The 14,262-nt window shown below is 37.6% G+C and overlaps 1 protein-coding gene across 9 annotated transcripts in view; it reads right to left on the bottom strand.

Annotated features, from left to right (window-relative positions):
• LAMA2 (laminin subunit alpha 2) overlaps window positions 1-14,262 on the bottom strand; it is a 375,334-nt gene that overhangs the window by 22,344 nt on the left and 338,728 nt on the right. For 6 of the 9 annotated variants that reach the window (XM_075035668.1, XM_075035670.1, XM_075035671.1 and 3 more), the window contains 7 exons: window positions 13,276-13,438; window positions 11,065-11,209; window positions 8,693-8,831; window positions 6,993-7,004; window positions 4,317-4,437; window positions 1,787-2,005; window positions 236-384 (listed from right to left, as the gene is read on the bottom strand). In XM_075035668.1, the coding sequence (XP_074891769.1) occupies window positions 236-384; window positions 1,787-2,005; window positions 4,317-4,437; window positions 6,993-7,004; window positions 8,693-8,831; window positions 11,065-11,209; window positions 13,276-13,438 (948 nt within the window). Of the gene's footprint in view, window positions 1-235; window positions 385-1,786; window positions 2,006-4,316; window positions 4,438-4,931; window positions 5,032-6,992; window positions 7,005-8,692; window positions 8,832-11,064; window positions 11,210-13,275; window positions 13,439-14,262 lie in introns of those variants that run through there. The other 3 variants (XM_075035669.1, XM_075035677.1, XM_075035675.1) reach the window with 2 other exon arrangements.

Genomic DNA, 14,262 nt, shown 5'->3' with positions numbered 1-14,262 from the left:
AATGCAGGTCTCTGGGGAAACAGGCTGATAGCCTAGGAAAGCATGTAAACCCAGCTCTGCAAAATAATAGGCACTGTCAGAAACTAACTTCTAAAAATTTTTGGATAAGGATGGAATTACACTAAATTCTTTGCCTCAGCGGAAGCATTTACATGGATTGCTAAAGACATTGGTACGTTTACTTTGTTGAATTAGCTGTGCTGTGCGGTCTGTAGCACTTAGAGGTGTTTGTTACCCTTTAGCTCGTTCTATCCGGATGGAGTGTGCTCTGCCGTCGTGAAACTCGCCAACTTCTGGTCTGATGGTGATTCTGTGGGGATCCCGTATCCCAGTGGAGATATGCACTTCTAGTCGACCTCTGTTCAGGAACACTGCATAGTAGGCCTGCAATGTATATGTTGGTATGAGAATCTAAGTGATATTTGGCAAGAAATTATTTCACTTAGTTTTACATCATTGTGTATGTTTTATTTTTTTACACCAGTTTTTAATTTGCTCACCATAGACAAGATACTGTAGTTTCAGTTCTGCTGCTGCTACATTCAGACTCTCTTGTATCTTTGTAATGAGGAATGGGTAAAATGAGGTCATGCTGCAAAGCCTCATCAAAAGATTTAACTCTCTGCATACCTATTTGCAGGGAAGGATGGAGACTTCTAAGCTACAGTTCTTCTGATTTTTGCTGTTACAAGGCCTGGTCTTAAACACACAAGTCCTGAATAGCATTGATCTCAGTGCGAGTTCTGCCTTTGGAGGGCTGGTAAATCACGCTAGTAGTTACTCTAGCAACCAATGTCATGTTGTAGCAGATTTCAGGATCTAACCTGCAGTTACTATAGCAATGAGTGCCATGCTCACTTCTGTGACCTGAAGAGCTGGGAAATGATAAAGGAGCCCCTACCCTGAAGTTAATGTCAAGCGGGTGAGCCATTATAATGTGCTCTCCCTGGAGCATCTTCCTCCAGGTCACTGAGAGCTCTCTTCCAAAACAGGCACGAAGGAGAATAATGAAATATCATTTCCCAGAAGTCCGGAACAAAGAAAACACCAAACTATTCTGTTTATCTCTGTTGTAGTATGTCTGTCTGTGAGGTTTTTAATTAACCAAGATTTTAATAATTTCTAACAGCAATTACACTTTTACCAGTTAGTCACTGGGACTCTGTAGGTACTTTCTCTGAAAAGACTGACTCTATCCCCTTCTTCGGAAAGGATTTATACTGCAAATTTGTAAATTTGTATTTTATGGGAGAGAAGGAGAGGTTGGCGTACTCTTAAGTCCTGTACCCCACAGCAGTGATCCCAAACAAGGGGCTTATCTTGCACTGCTTTTAGCAGCCCCCCCCTTTTTTTTGGTCTCAAGGGAAACAGAATGATCCTCATTTATGTCTGTGTGAACAGGAATGAGAGACGTTTCCAAGCATTAGTAGTGTATAAGTAGTCCTCAGAATGAGTGAAGAACAGTATCCTCTAATATTTAGGTTTGATTAAAAAAACAACATGGAAGAATCTATATGATAGAAAAACAAATCTGTTGTTGTTTATCAACAAGCAATGGATGCCTTAATATAAATCTTTAAAAGAAACAGTTACTCCAATGCAAAAAACCAAATCTGAGCCTCTACCAGATTCTCCACCAGATAAAGGATAACATTGGAAATAATTTATTCCCAAGCACTGAATTTTAACTTAAGTATAAACATCTGACAGTGCCTTGAATCCAACCAAGTGGAAGAAGTTCAGTAAAATTGTGGGTTTTCTTTATCTTTTGCTAGATTCCTCGTACCTGCCCTGTCTGTCTGCGCTTTCTCCTCAGAGGGGCAGCTTTCCTTCCAGTGGACCTGCGCTTTCTCCTGGGGGGGACAACTGTGCCACTCGTGCCAAACAAGATGATCCCAGACTCATTCTTGGTGCTGAAGGAGAGGTTGATTTCTGTGCCCATGTCAAAGGAGACAGGCTGCAGTTCCACAAAACCTGGCTTGGGGAAGCTAACAGTATAAATGTTCTGTAGGAAGAAGACAACAGGAAATTGCATTAGTAGGATTAAAAGCAAGAGTATGAACATGCAGAAAGATTTCTTAACTAAAATAACAAACTATGTAAATATAACTAGTGTGAAAAGATGGAAAGTAACAATAAACACTAAGCCATTTACTTCTCAAAGTGTTGTGCAAATACTAACTTACATTTATACATCTGGCATCAGTAGAGTATTTCTGGAATCCTGTCTTACAGGAAGGCAAAGTTCCAGTCTTATTTTGGTATATCCTCTTGGATTAAAAACAACTGCTCACAGGTGGTTTATGTGAATGTTTTCCATTGAGTTAATACAGTGGGATTTTGCTTTTAAATCAATACAATAGATAACAACAGCCAATATGAACACAAACTAGATTCTATTATTTGTCAGGCATGCCCAGAAAATACTTTTCATTAATCAGTCATCATTGCTTCATCATTATTGCTTCACTAAGCACCACTGCTTTCTTGATGACTTGGGCTCATAAACAAAGCACTCGTTGTGTATGGCCCAACTCTTTGGACATTGGTAGCCGTTAACACAATTTAAAGAGCAGAATATGTCATCAAATAATAAATCGGTACATGCTCCTGAAGATTTTCTGTCATCGCTGCCAATTCATGTATTCTTCCAGCTGCGGAAGACCAGTCTATAGAAACAGTGACTTTTTCTAAAGTAACTCACCATTTTTTCAGTACAGTAGAACTGTTTTCAGGTTTAGAGATAATAGATTATGCCAGATAAAATCACTGCTGATGATGTTCACCTTTCTCTGAAACCTGAGAGCATTTAAATAATTGAGCATATATCCAGTCTTTATCTTCTGCTTTTACTTCACTTCTTAATTATCCTACATATCCTGTTCTGTACAATTAGAGTATTTTATTTAATTCCCCAACAAAATGGTTAATCCAATTAGATTTCATACTCTAAAATCTTAAGTGTTACAAAATAATGTGAAAAACAAAGTACTTCCTAGGATTCATAGCAACAGAAGAAAATGAACAAATGAACAAATATCCTTCTTTCCTATTCAGGAAAGAATCTAAAATAAAGGAAAACAAATAGGAACTTCTGTAAAAAAATTCTGCTGAAACCAAACTTGTAAGATTTAAAAGCATTTGAGCAATCTGGCCGTTTGCAGTTTAGCTTTATCACAAACTTGAAAACTTAAAAATGGCCATCTCATGACAGATCCATCTAGTCTAATATCCTCTCTGAGTGTCCTATTGTTGTATGCTTTTTGCTCTGATGAAGGCCAGATGTACAACTGATAAACACAGCAAAAGAGGGTCCTCGTCTTTATTTTGGCCTGACCAAGATCCAGTCCCTATTCAGAGGAAATTTTTAATGTTTTGTAGAAAGATGTTTGGAGAGCATCAGGTTAACAACAACTCACTTGGATTTACTGTAGTGGTAGCTGATATGGAACTCTAGATCATACATCTGCTGGCAAAACTATCTTCAACAGTATACATTTCCAGGGAAGAAATACAAACTACTTATTGGGAGACAAATGTCACTGGAAATATTTTTTTATATATGAAGACTCTTCTTTTCCATGGAAAATTACTATAGTCTCTCCCAAACTTAGGATCAGATTCCTTCGATTTTATATACATTGAAGGCCTCTTAATTAGAAGCAGCAATAATTGAAAATAAATAGACTTGAGTTGTATTTAAAGTTAAAATAATGACACCAATTTTGCACATTCTTAGTGATCAGTAAGAAAAGTGCCTTCCAGCTCAGTGATAGCTCACAACAGTAAGTGCTTTATGTTTCTGTCCTAAAGGTGACTTTGTTTCAGTTACCCCCAAATATATGGTGATTTTCAAAGTACCTTAGGTGTTCTGTAGTGAATGATTTTATAATAACAATTTAAAAGAATAATAATCACTTAAATCCTTGGATTTTATGTGCATCAAAATTTTTAAGGTTTTTGCAATATTATCGCTGCCTTATTCTATCCTCATTAATGTCAATAATTCCCATTTTAGTCAGCTGAAACAAAGCTAGACCATTGCTAAGCATTTTAGAAAATCCTTCCCTTTAGGGATAGGGATATCACAATTGGCCAGGGATCCTGTCCAAGAAGTTAGGATCTGGAAAACTGGTCTACTTGCTGATCAGCCTCATTCATCTTTCTTTCTCTTAAATATAACTGTTCTGATTTTCAGGTTAGATCTCTATGTGTGTCTGAATATGCCTTATACAATTAATCTGTTATGCCATAAAATCAGAAGCCAGAAAACATTTATACCCATTAAACCCAAAATACATGGAAGTCAGACTAACCTCTAGCGTGCATCCTTTGGTTAGACCAACAAAATCAGGACTACTCAATATATTATACGGTGTCCTTGAAATTTCAATCTCTTTGAGGCAACCTGTATATTTCTTTAAGTTCACTTCAGGCCTAAAAAAACATGGGTTTTCAAAAATAGAGTTTAGGGAGAACACAGTCAGCCAGACACACACACATGCACTTTCAGATGCACAGATGCTTGATTTTTTTTCATAAATACACACATACACTCAAATGAATACATCTTGCTTTCTACCACCTATGAGCACATATTGCACTCTGCCTTGCATCACTCAAAGGTGTAATAGGAGATTCATCTCATCTCCAATTGACAACAGTCCTCTTTGCCATTTTTTCTTTCTTTTTTTTTTCTTTCTTTGGTTTTTTGTTTGGTTTTTTTTTGTTTGTTTTTTTTTTGTTGTTGTTTTTGTTTTTTTTGTTGTTTTGGGTTTTTTTTTTGTTTTTTTTTTTGTTGTTTTGGTAAAGGATTGCTGTCACCTTTGATGTTTAAATGCAGTGAGCTATGAAATAAGTAAGTAGCTGTTCCTTAGGCAAAGCAGAAAGATGCAAGCTAGGAAATCATAACAATAAAGAGAGAGCTTAACTGGAAGACAGATGTTTCATTCATCTTTTTGCATGTTAGATCCTAATGAAAGAGGAACTTCAGCAGCATACAAACACTTTGGGTAAAGTCTTTGCCAAGGTCTGAAAAAAATTTTCATTTGATTTTTTTAATGCTTTAGGAATTCTTTATGTTCAGGTAGACTGACATTTGTTTTCTATGTATTTTATATTCCCAGTATCTTTCCTTTGAAAACTGCTGTGTATTTTCTTATGACACAGCAATACATTTGACTTTCTCAGGCAGTTAAAGAAAACAAAACACTTAGTTTTGTTACAGAACCTAACTATCCATCCAAGACAGGAAAATATTGTACTAGAATTTCAAAGTTCCATGGTTTGGCTCATCAGCTGGTTGACAGAAGAAATGAGAAAAGCCCTGAAAGTAACACCAAAGCTAGCATGCTTGAATGCAAAAGTATGATTTCCCAGGCCTGGGAACACCAGAGTGAGACCATAACTGCTAGCACATCTGAAGCAGGCTTGCAAGAAGAAAAGTCTTATAAAGTCACTTCAGAAAAAAGTTGGCATTCATACCATGGAGAGTAAATCCAAAAAGAAAAAAAGCATTAGTTAATGCACTCACAATATCACCCATGAGTGTTTACTAGAATATCTGAATAATATGAACAGCTCAAAGAAAGAAAAATGAATTTGGAAAATAAATAAGGAGTTAAAACATGAGGAGATAAAAAACCCTAACACTTCAGCTCCCTGGAAGGAAAGAAAAGATTTAAAAGAATATTAATTACAAAATAAAACCATTTTGCACATGTACTATTCAGCTGCATATTTTGGTACTGAAAGCCATTCTTTGCATTATAGCCATCCTAGCAAGCATGGTGTATTTGCTGGCTGGCAAATTAGCATCCTCTGCATAAGTTAATGCGAGCATCTGGTTTACTGAAATAATCCATATTCTGCTTTATTTACAGTCATGTAGTTATGGTCACCTTTCATTTTTGATTTTTTGTTTCCAAGCTCTTCCCCAGTTCCTTTATAGACTCATCTTCCCAGCAACAGAACAGTTTTGCCATATCATTGTCAGCAGTGCCCACAGTCTCCTGTCTTTGCCATCCAGATACCATTCATGTTCTTACACCCTTCCTGCCCTGGCCAGTTACAGACTGCCCTCATGCTGCCCCGTTACAAGCAGTGGCTGTTATCTTATAATTCCCAACCCATGTGAACTCTACATCCTTGCAAACATTGATGTTTTCTTAAGACTTCCTTTTTCCCTTGTTTCCTTCCAAAACATACAAAACAACGTCCAAGTTCATTCAGATCTCGCATAAATTCTTGGCCTTTTTTTTTTTTTTTTTTTTTGCCAAACTAGGATCAGTTTCAAGGGAACACAAGCAAAGATTATTTCCTCCCAAGCTCCAGAAATTTTTCTCAGGATCAGGGGTTGGGGGAGGTGAAGTTGCATTTTTTCTAATTCAAGCCAAGAATTAAGCTGCAAAACATAGTGAAGTTCAGTTCATATCTGAGCGTATCAAAGCAAAAGTAACGGACACAAATAGTTGCAAACTGAAAACACAGTCAGAAACAGGTGATCTGCCCTATCCCTCTCTCATCCTCCTGTTCTTAAACTCAGAAGTGGCAAAATTCACAAAAATCTGCCCCTCACTTTCGTACCTTCCTCAGTAACTACTTCCCTGCCTCGGAGGGCAGCGCTCCTCGCCTGACCCGGGACTACACTGCTCTTACAGCCTGGAGATCAGAACCAACCTCGGCAATACCGCTTGCCGCAGCTTTGCTTCCGCGGCATTCCAGTGTCATAAACAAACACAGCTGAAGTAAGCAGCTGTGTGAAGAAAAGAAAAGTTGTTTGTGTAGGTGTGTGCACAGCATGTAAGATGACAGTGTTAAGCACTTGGGAGCAGCTTTGCTTGTTGCAGCAGGAGCAACTCGCTGAATTAAGAGTCTTAGCGTAACAGCTGGTATAAATACTGCCCACACGCTGCTTCTGCGTTGCCGCCTGTGCTTTGAAGCTGCACTTACTAGACACATGCAAGTCATGCAAGTAATCTGATTATTTTTACCTTGCTTTCATACTAGGATGAGGGAGAAAAGGGGAAAAAAAACCAAACAAGTTACATTAATTGTAGCAAATGATACTTATTAGCAAGGTTTAAATATTTCACAATGAAGCAGATATACATCATTTACAAACAACACAAAATAGATAGTGAGATTCTATATACACTATCAGGCTATAATGATTAACAGGGTTACTCTGCAAACAGTTACCTTAAAATGTAATATATATGAGAGCTTTTATAATTTGTTGCTATACTTGGTCATGACTAAAAGCAAATCATGTAAAAGAATTTGGTAGAACCGACACAACCTGATAACTACAAAGTCATGGGTACCTCAGCATCTATTGTTTGCAGTAGCTCAGCTTTGCCCTAATCCCCCTTTCACTATTTTTTATTCTAATTTACCATAACGTTCATCTTGCCCCAGTGACTGATGAATCATAGCTGCAGGCAGAATGGTTGCCATAGGGCCAAGTAGCTGTGGTACACTGATTTTCTAAGCAACCACAAAGGATATGCTGGAAGATAATTGCTTTAGACATTTTGTTATGCACTGGTGTGATTTCACGATTACATAATGTAGTGTTATATTTCATGAGTAAAATAGATCTTAGATCTTTTTATTGCTGGGTGATTTGACATCAGAGGTCAGTTATTAACCTAATAAATTAACAAATATGTCCACTCTTTTAGTTGTGTAACAGCCTGTGGATTTATCACAACAGCTCCTTGTGCACAAGACCACTTCAAGGCTGTCATTGTGCCACGTAGCTAAAGCTGATGTAGATTAATGGGCTTGTTTCTCTGTTGCTCATCTGTTCATTGTAGCACAGAATTCTCTTGTTCTTGTCATAGCAAAACTGCTGAATATTCATTTAAACCTTAAGTAAGTTTTTTGGTCTATTTAAAACTATGTAATACAGTCACTAAATTCAAGTATCTGTTATCCCATTTCTTTAGTTTATTAAAGCTTAAGTTAAAGTTTATCAATAATATTATGCAATATTTTAAAAATAAATACTGGGAATTTTATTTGCATAAGAAAATCAGGATCAGGCTTGTGAAGGGAAAAGCTTGCCATATTTCAATCTACTTACGTTAAATATATTAAGAGTATTGCATCATATACTTTAATTCCTGAATACAGGAGGAATTTAATCTAAAGAGAAACTTATGTCTACAAATAAATTTAAATGGTATCTAACACAATATTTTTATACATATTGAAAGTATACTGACCCTGATTATGTAAAAACATGCATACCCATTTAAGAGTAATCCCATGAGGAGTAGTTTGTAGTTCAATTTTTCTACTCATGCACAAGGTAAACACTTGTGCTTAATTTTGCGCTGATATGGAGCCATTTCTGTAAGTTTGAAGTCATGAATTCTATTCATCAAATAAAAAAAATACTTAAAAAGTCAGCTACATCATGGTTCTTGCACAGCATTAGAAAGATGCACTGCACCATTACTGCTACTTCCACTGTATTTGTGTAATGTGAGCTGTGTGAAATACATTGAAATCCACAACATGTACAAATAAAGCTTTGGTCTCCTGTGGCAATATAGGGTACATTGGGAACTCACCATTCACTTACTGCAAATGAACTTGAGAAATAAATACAGAGAATAAGATTACACTGCATTTACATCCCCTTAACAAAGCTAAAGAAAGAAATCGGTTTGAGCCACGTTACCTTAGATTTCTCAGGGTTGGCAATCCCCCAAAATATATTTTCTCATGCCCTTTTAAGTTGAGTCCAAAGTGGCTGCCTGTCGAAGTTGTTGCTATGGTCTCTTCTTCATTGGTGTCTATGTCTACAATTGATATGTTGGCTGGAAGAGATTTGAGATTGGTTTCAAAATATCAGACATGAACAATGATGTCTTAATGTAAGAAAAAAACAGAGAAATATTTGGAGGGTTACCAGGTGAGGGGAGAGGCAAGGAGGGTTGTATTTTGCAATTCAGACACTGGATTTCCAAACTGTCAATTATGGGCAGGGGAAGAGACCTGCACTGTCCTCTGTTTCCATAACAACCTGAAAAGCTATAGCAATTCTGTATGCTTTATTTTTATATATTCTCTAAACCTGTTTCAATTTGGTATGTTCTTTGTGTCAACATAATTTGGAACTAACACTTCAGGACGAAGTCAAGACAGAAGAGATCATTTTACATTTAATTTGTGATTTCAGTCCAAAGGTTGTCACTTGAGCAGGATTTTTTAGTGTAAAAGTTTGTTAAGCATTGTCATTATGTGCCTTCAAGATTGGTGACCAGTCACTCTAAACCATTTTCAAACCCAAAGCAGTCAGATGCTGTCATGGCTAATCTCAGTCTGGAGTCAGAGATGCACTACATACAACCATCCTATTTAAATGCTCGTTCCATGTATATTTTTAACGTATGGATTAATACAGAATAGAAAGTTCAATGAGAGAGATAAGACACAGTGAAAAATGCTGAGAAGCCCCCAAGGAAGAAAGGGATATTTTACCATAGTGATGCACAGAAAGAGTTCTTCCCTTCTTCTTTCCTTCCCCCTTTTTTTTTTTCTTCAGCTAGTTAAATCCAAGTGATAGCTTATAATCTACACTCTCCGCCCCCCCCCCCCCATCTACATACCTAAGGAATGCAATTAACCTTTATTTTAACTAAAAAAGTGACCAGCCTGATTTCTGGTTAAAGATGGAATAGAGTGAGTTTGGAGATGAAAGACCTGTCAACCTCTTAGGAGATTTCAAAGGGAGGACTGGCTAGAAGAGGTAATGTATAATCCATGGAGAGGAAGGAGCGATGGGAGGATGGGAGGAAGTCTCCTCTGATCTGATAGAAGCTCTCCCCACAGGTGAGTCTCTTGTAGCAGCAGCTGACTAAATAAATGCCTTTAAAGAGAGAAGAAACGTGCAAAATCTGAAACCAAACTACCGTTTTCAGGAGTGAAAGAGAATTGAATGGAGGATAGACTTTCCTGCTGTACCTTACTGTAAACAGATTATTTTTCCTTTCATTTCTATACCTATGTGTTCTTTATAAACACAGAATATGTTTGAATGGTATTAATAAATTACAATTATGTGACATTGTATTTTATCTTAATACCTCCTGAATTAAGTATGAACTAAGATAACTGGCTAGCAAGAAGGCACTACTCCTCTAAAGGTGCAGTGAATGTACAAGTGAGAGCTTTGAGTCTACTTCAGCCAAATGACAAGAGAGCGGGTCTGTGTTTGAGATGGGAAGGTCAGGTAGAGAGCTGGCACTGCAGTGGGCAGAGGAGGAAGAGTGTGTTCAGAGGCTTGTGGTGACCCTGAAGATTGAGAATGCAGTAAGACTTCAGGATATAAAGGCACAGAGAATATCAAAGATGCCATAAAAAAATCAATTTGGCTCAGGTAAGATTCTATCAGTCCTATACCTAGATTAAAAACAACAAAAAAGGAGTTTTGCCAGCATGGTAGTCAGCATTCTTTGCGATCTTATCGAATGCCACCACTTCATATTTTGCACTTGTAACAGGTTAAAGAATTAGTAGCACTTTTGAAGATGTTCCCAGTTGTTTCCACGTAGATTCAGATCATGGCACACTGCATATCATTAGGGAATATAAAATAGTTGTGTTTGTCTACTGAGATACTGTACTGTCAGTACTGAAGTCATTGCTTTTTTAAGCACTTTGGGATATATGCTGAGCATGAGAGGACTGAAAGCTATTGCTGTCCTAACAAAGATCATGCAGGTTTGTTTTATGATTTTGAACAGCATCAGGGAACTGATGAAAAAGCTTCTTTTTTTCCCCACTCAGAAGCATTTTAGAACGTAACTGACATAACTGTAGAGCAGACATATGCCTGAAAATTAAGCTACCTGTTCATAAAAGGCCTGTTTGACAGTGCAATCACTCACATGCAAGTCAACACACCTGTAATCTAAGCAAAAGAAGTTGCTAAGTCACTAGAGCTTTATAATTCCAGCATTTTGCATATCATCTTACCCATGATTAGATGATTAGCTGTACTGCACAGGTAACTGGGAAAGTCATGGTGTTGACACCACAGGAACTCACCTTGCTTTTGAATTCTTGACAGGGTGAAAGATTTCCATTTGCCATCATTATGATTTTGGTTGCTGACAACAGAAGCTGTACCTGAACCCAGATCGTAGCTGACTTTTATATGCCCACCACTGAGTTCTACACTCATGAAATCCTTCTGTTAATGAAAATGATAGATACACAAATTATGATTCTTGTTCACTTTGGTAAGAGGCATATGGCATTAAATAAATACTTTCTTTTCCTGGATGACAACAGACAACTTTTTTCCAAGCTTTTTAAAAAATCTACTTAGGCATTTACTGCCCAGGACTGTAATGTATGAAAGTCTGCTGCCAACAAGTTCTTTTTTCCACTTTTCTTCTCCTTTGGATTGCTAACTTAGTTGGAATTTTGCTAACAACTTAGCTGGACTTTCGATGGCTTGTCTGGACTTTTATTTTCTTAGACTGAAGATAGAAATACACATTATAATTACCTGAAACTAATGCTCAGCTTTAAGTGTATGTCTGTAACTACAGTTAGTGCATTTACTACATACCTCAGCTAGATTTAAACTTGCAAGGTAGAAAACAAGAGTAGTAAAGATGGTAAAATGGGCTTGTTTTACCAGGGTTTTCAGAGAATAATCTGTACTGATGGAGCAACAGAGAGCTGTTATTCTCATCAACCACTGGCACCAATATCTAAGCAGTAACTGAGGATGGCTGACTGGAGCAATGGTATATGCTGCACTATCTACAGAAAAAGAGCTGGCAGGATACAAAGAGCAAAACAAATACCCAGGTAACTGGACAGCATGAACGGCATTAAGTAATGGTGGAACTATGACCCAGAACATGAAAGTACTGGAGAAATTTTAAGTTTAATTATGATTTTGCTCATGGCCAGTTCCACCTGTGCTCAGACCTAGGGAGAATGAAAATACTTTACCATGTGCTGAATACTTATGCAAAACGGTGATAATAATGTTATGTATATGAACATAAATTTATGTTAAGAAGAAAAGAGTAAAATTTAACAAACTCAGTATTTTAAATGCTTATGCATGTCTATCCATGCATCACTAGAAAAAGCATCCTCAAAGTTTTTATACAGTGGGACAATATCTTAAGAGACAAATTGTATCATGGACCTGTTGCCTTCTAGTTCCTAGTGTTTTTCAGAAGTTCAAGTTTTTAGTTAATAAGTTTTTTTCTAGAAAACTACATAAATGAATAATAATTATACAAAGCCATCTAAAATAATTACATTAATTATACTTTCAATATTCAATTATAAAAATTAATTAGAAAAACTACTTCATTATCATAATAAAATGTTATCTTTTACTATAGTCAGTCAGAAGGAGCACCGTCCTCCTTGATAATTTCAGCAATTCTGGTAATTTTTCCCAAAATATAGGAATTTGAAATAAGACTGATTTACACAAACACAGTTTTTGTAAAATAGTGAGTGCTCAGTAATTCTTTAAGACATCGGTGAGAACTGCTGTACATAATTTCTGGCCCATATGAAAAGGCTAAGGAAAGGACTGTTCCCAGTCAGGCGTGCAAATCAATCTGGATCAGAGATGCTGAATTTGACTTAGTCCTGATTCATGTGAGGATCTGGCCAGATGTCTTTATAAATAACTTCTCCCTGTTATCCACACACATTTCATAGTGTGTGTGAATAAAAACCTTGAACAGCTTTATAACTAATGTTTCTATTCTCTGTTTTAGCTGTAAAAGGCACCATTTGTAGACCCTGTAGAAACATCATCACCATTGCACCCTGTTTGCTGCACCATTCAGTTCCCCTTCAATGCCACTCACATTAAACACAAACTTTTTCTTTGTAACAGTAGGACTTCTAAGACTTGTCTCTTCCCATATTCTCCCTGCCCTCACACTATGATATTTTAAACTATGAATGTATAACCACAACTGACAACGTTTGCACAGGTAAACATTTGGGATAAATGAAAATTAATCAAAAATTTTGGAAAAGCTGGAGTTCCCCTCAGTCTAACATAATGCTCCCCAGTCAGTAAACACTAGGCAGTCAACTTCCACACTATAACATTATCTTTCCTTGGCCAGCACTGAACCAAGCAATAAATGTCATACTGGGACAGTGCTACATCAAACTACTATTTGTTTTCATAGTATGAAGAATTCAGCCACTGCAAAGATGCCATGAAATCTGTAAGGAGCATGGAGGTTAGCTGGTTGTTCTTACCAAGTCATCAGTAGCAAGATACATCAGCAGGGCGTTTGATGCGAAGGTCCTGAATTTGAACATGACTGTGGAAATATTGGGGTTCCAGCGGATTGGGCGGCTCACCATGGCGTAGCTGTCACCATCGAACTGGACCGTCCCTTCACCGTCTGCCACCTGTGGGCTGAAAAGGGGCACTGCCAACCATTTTCCTTTGCCGTGTGAGTTTAAAAGAAAAAGAAGTTGTCGTGGTTTAACCCCAGCCAGGAACTAAGCACCACGCAGCCGCTCACTCACTCCCCCCCATCCAGTGGGATGGGGGAGAAAAATCAGGAAAAGAAGTAAAACTCGTGGGTTGAGATAAGAACGGTTTAATAGAACAGAAAAGAAGAAACTAATAATGATAATGATAACACTAATAAAATGACAACAGCAATAATGAAAGGATTGGAATGTACAAATGATGCGCAGGGCAATTGCTCACCACCCGCCGACTGACACCCCGCCAGTGCCGAGGGGCGATTCCCTGTCCCCCCTTCCCAGTTCCTAAACTAGATGGGACGTCCCATGGTATGGAATACACTGTTGGCCGGTTTGGGTCAGGTGCCCTGGCTGGGCATGAGAAGCTGAAAAATCCTTGACTATAGTCTAAACACTACTGAGCAACAACTGAAAACATCAGTGTTATCAGCATTCTTCACATACTGAACTCAAAACATAGCACTGCACCAGCTACTAGGAAGACAGTTAACTCTATCCCAGCTGAAACCAGGACAGAAGTGAAGGGCTAGGGGAGTGAGGGGACACTTCTTGGCAGTCTTCCTGAACTTGGCTTGATTTCATATCAAACCTCTGTTCTGACAAGTGAAAAAAAAAGTTTGAAAACTTGTCTACTCTTAACTTCCCTGACTGGGTCTACAATTATTTTACCTAATGCAGTGTGAGCTCTATACCATATACTGATACTGCCAAATTTACTAAAAAAAAGGAGCATCTAAGACAACCGTG

Source organism: Buteo buteo, chromosome 9 (genome assembly GCF_964188355.1).
Source record: "Buteo buteo chromosome 9, bButBut1.hap1.1, whole genome shotgun sequence".
NCBI lineage: Eukaryota > Metazoa > Chordata > Aves > Accipitriformes > Accipitridae > Buteo > Buteo buteo.
This window is presented reverse-complemented; position numbering and strand designations above follow the sequence as displayed.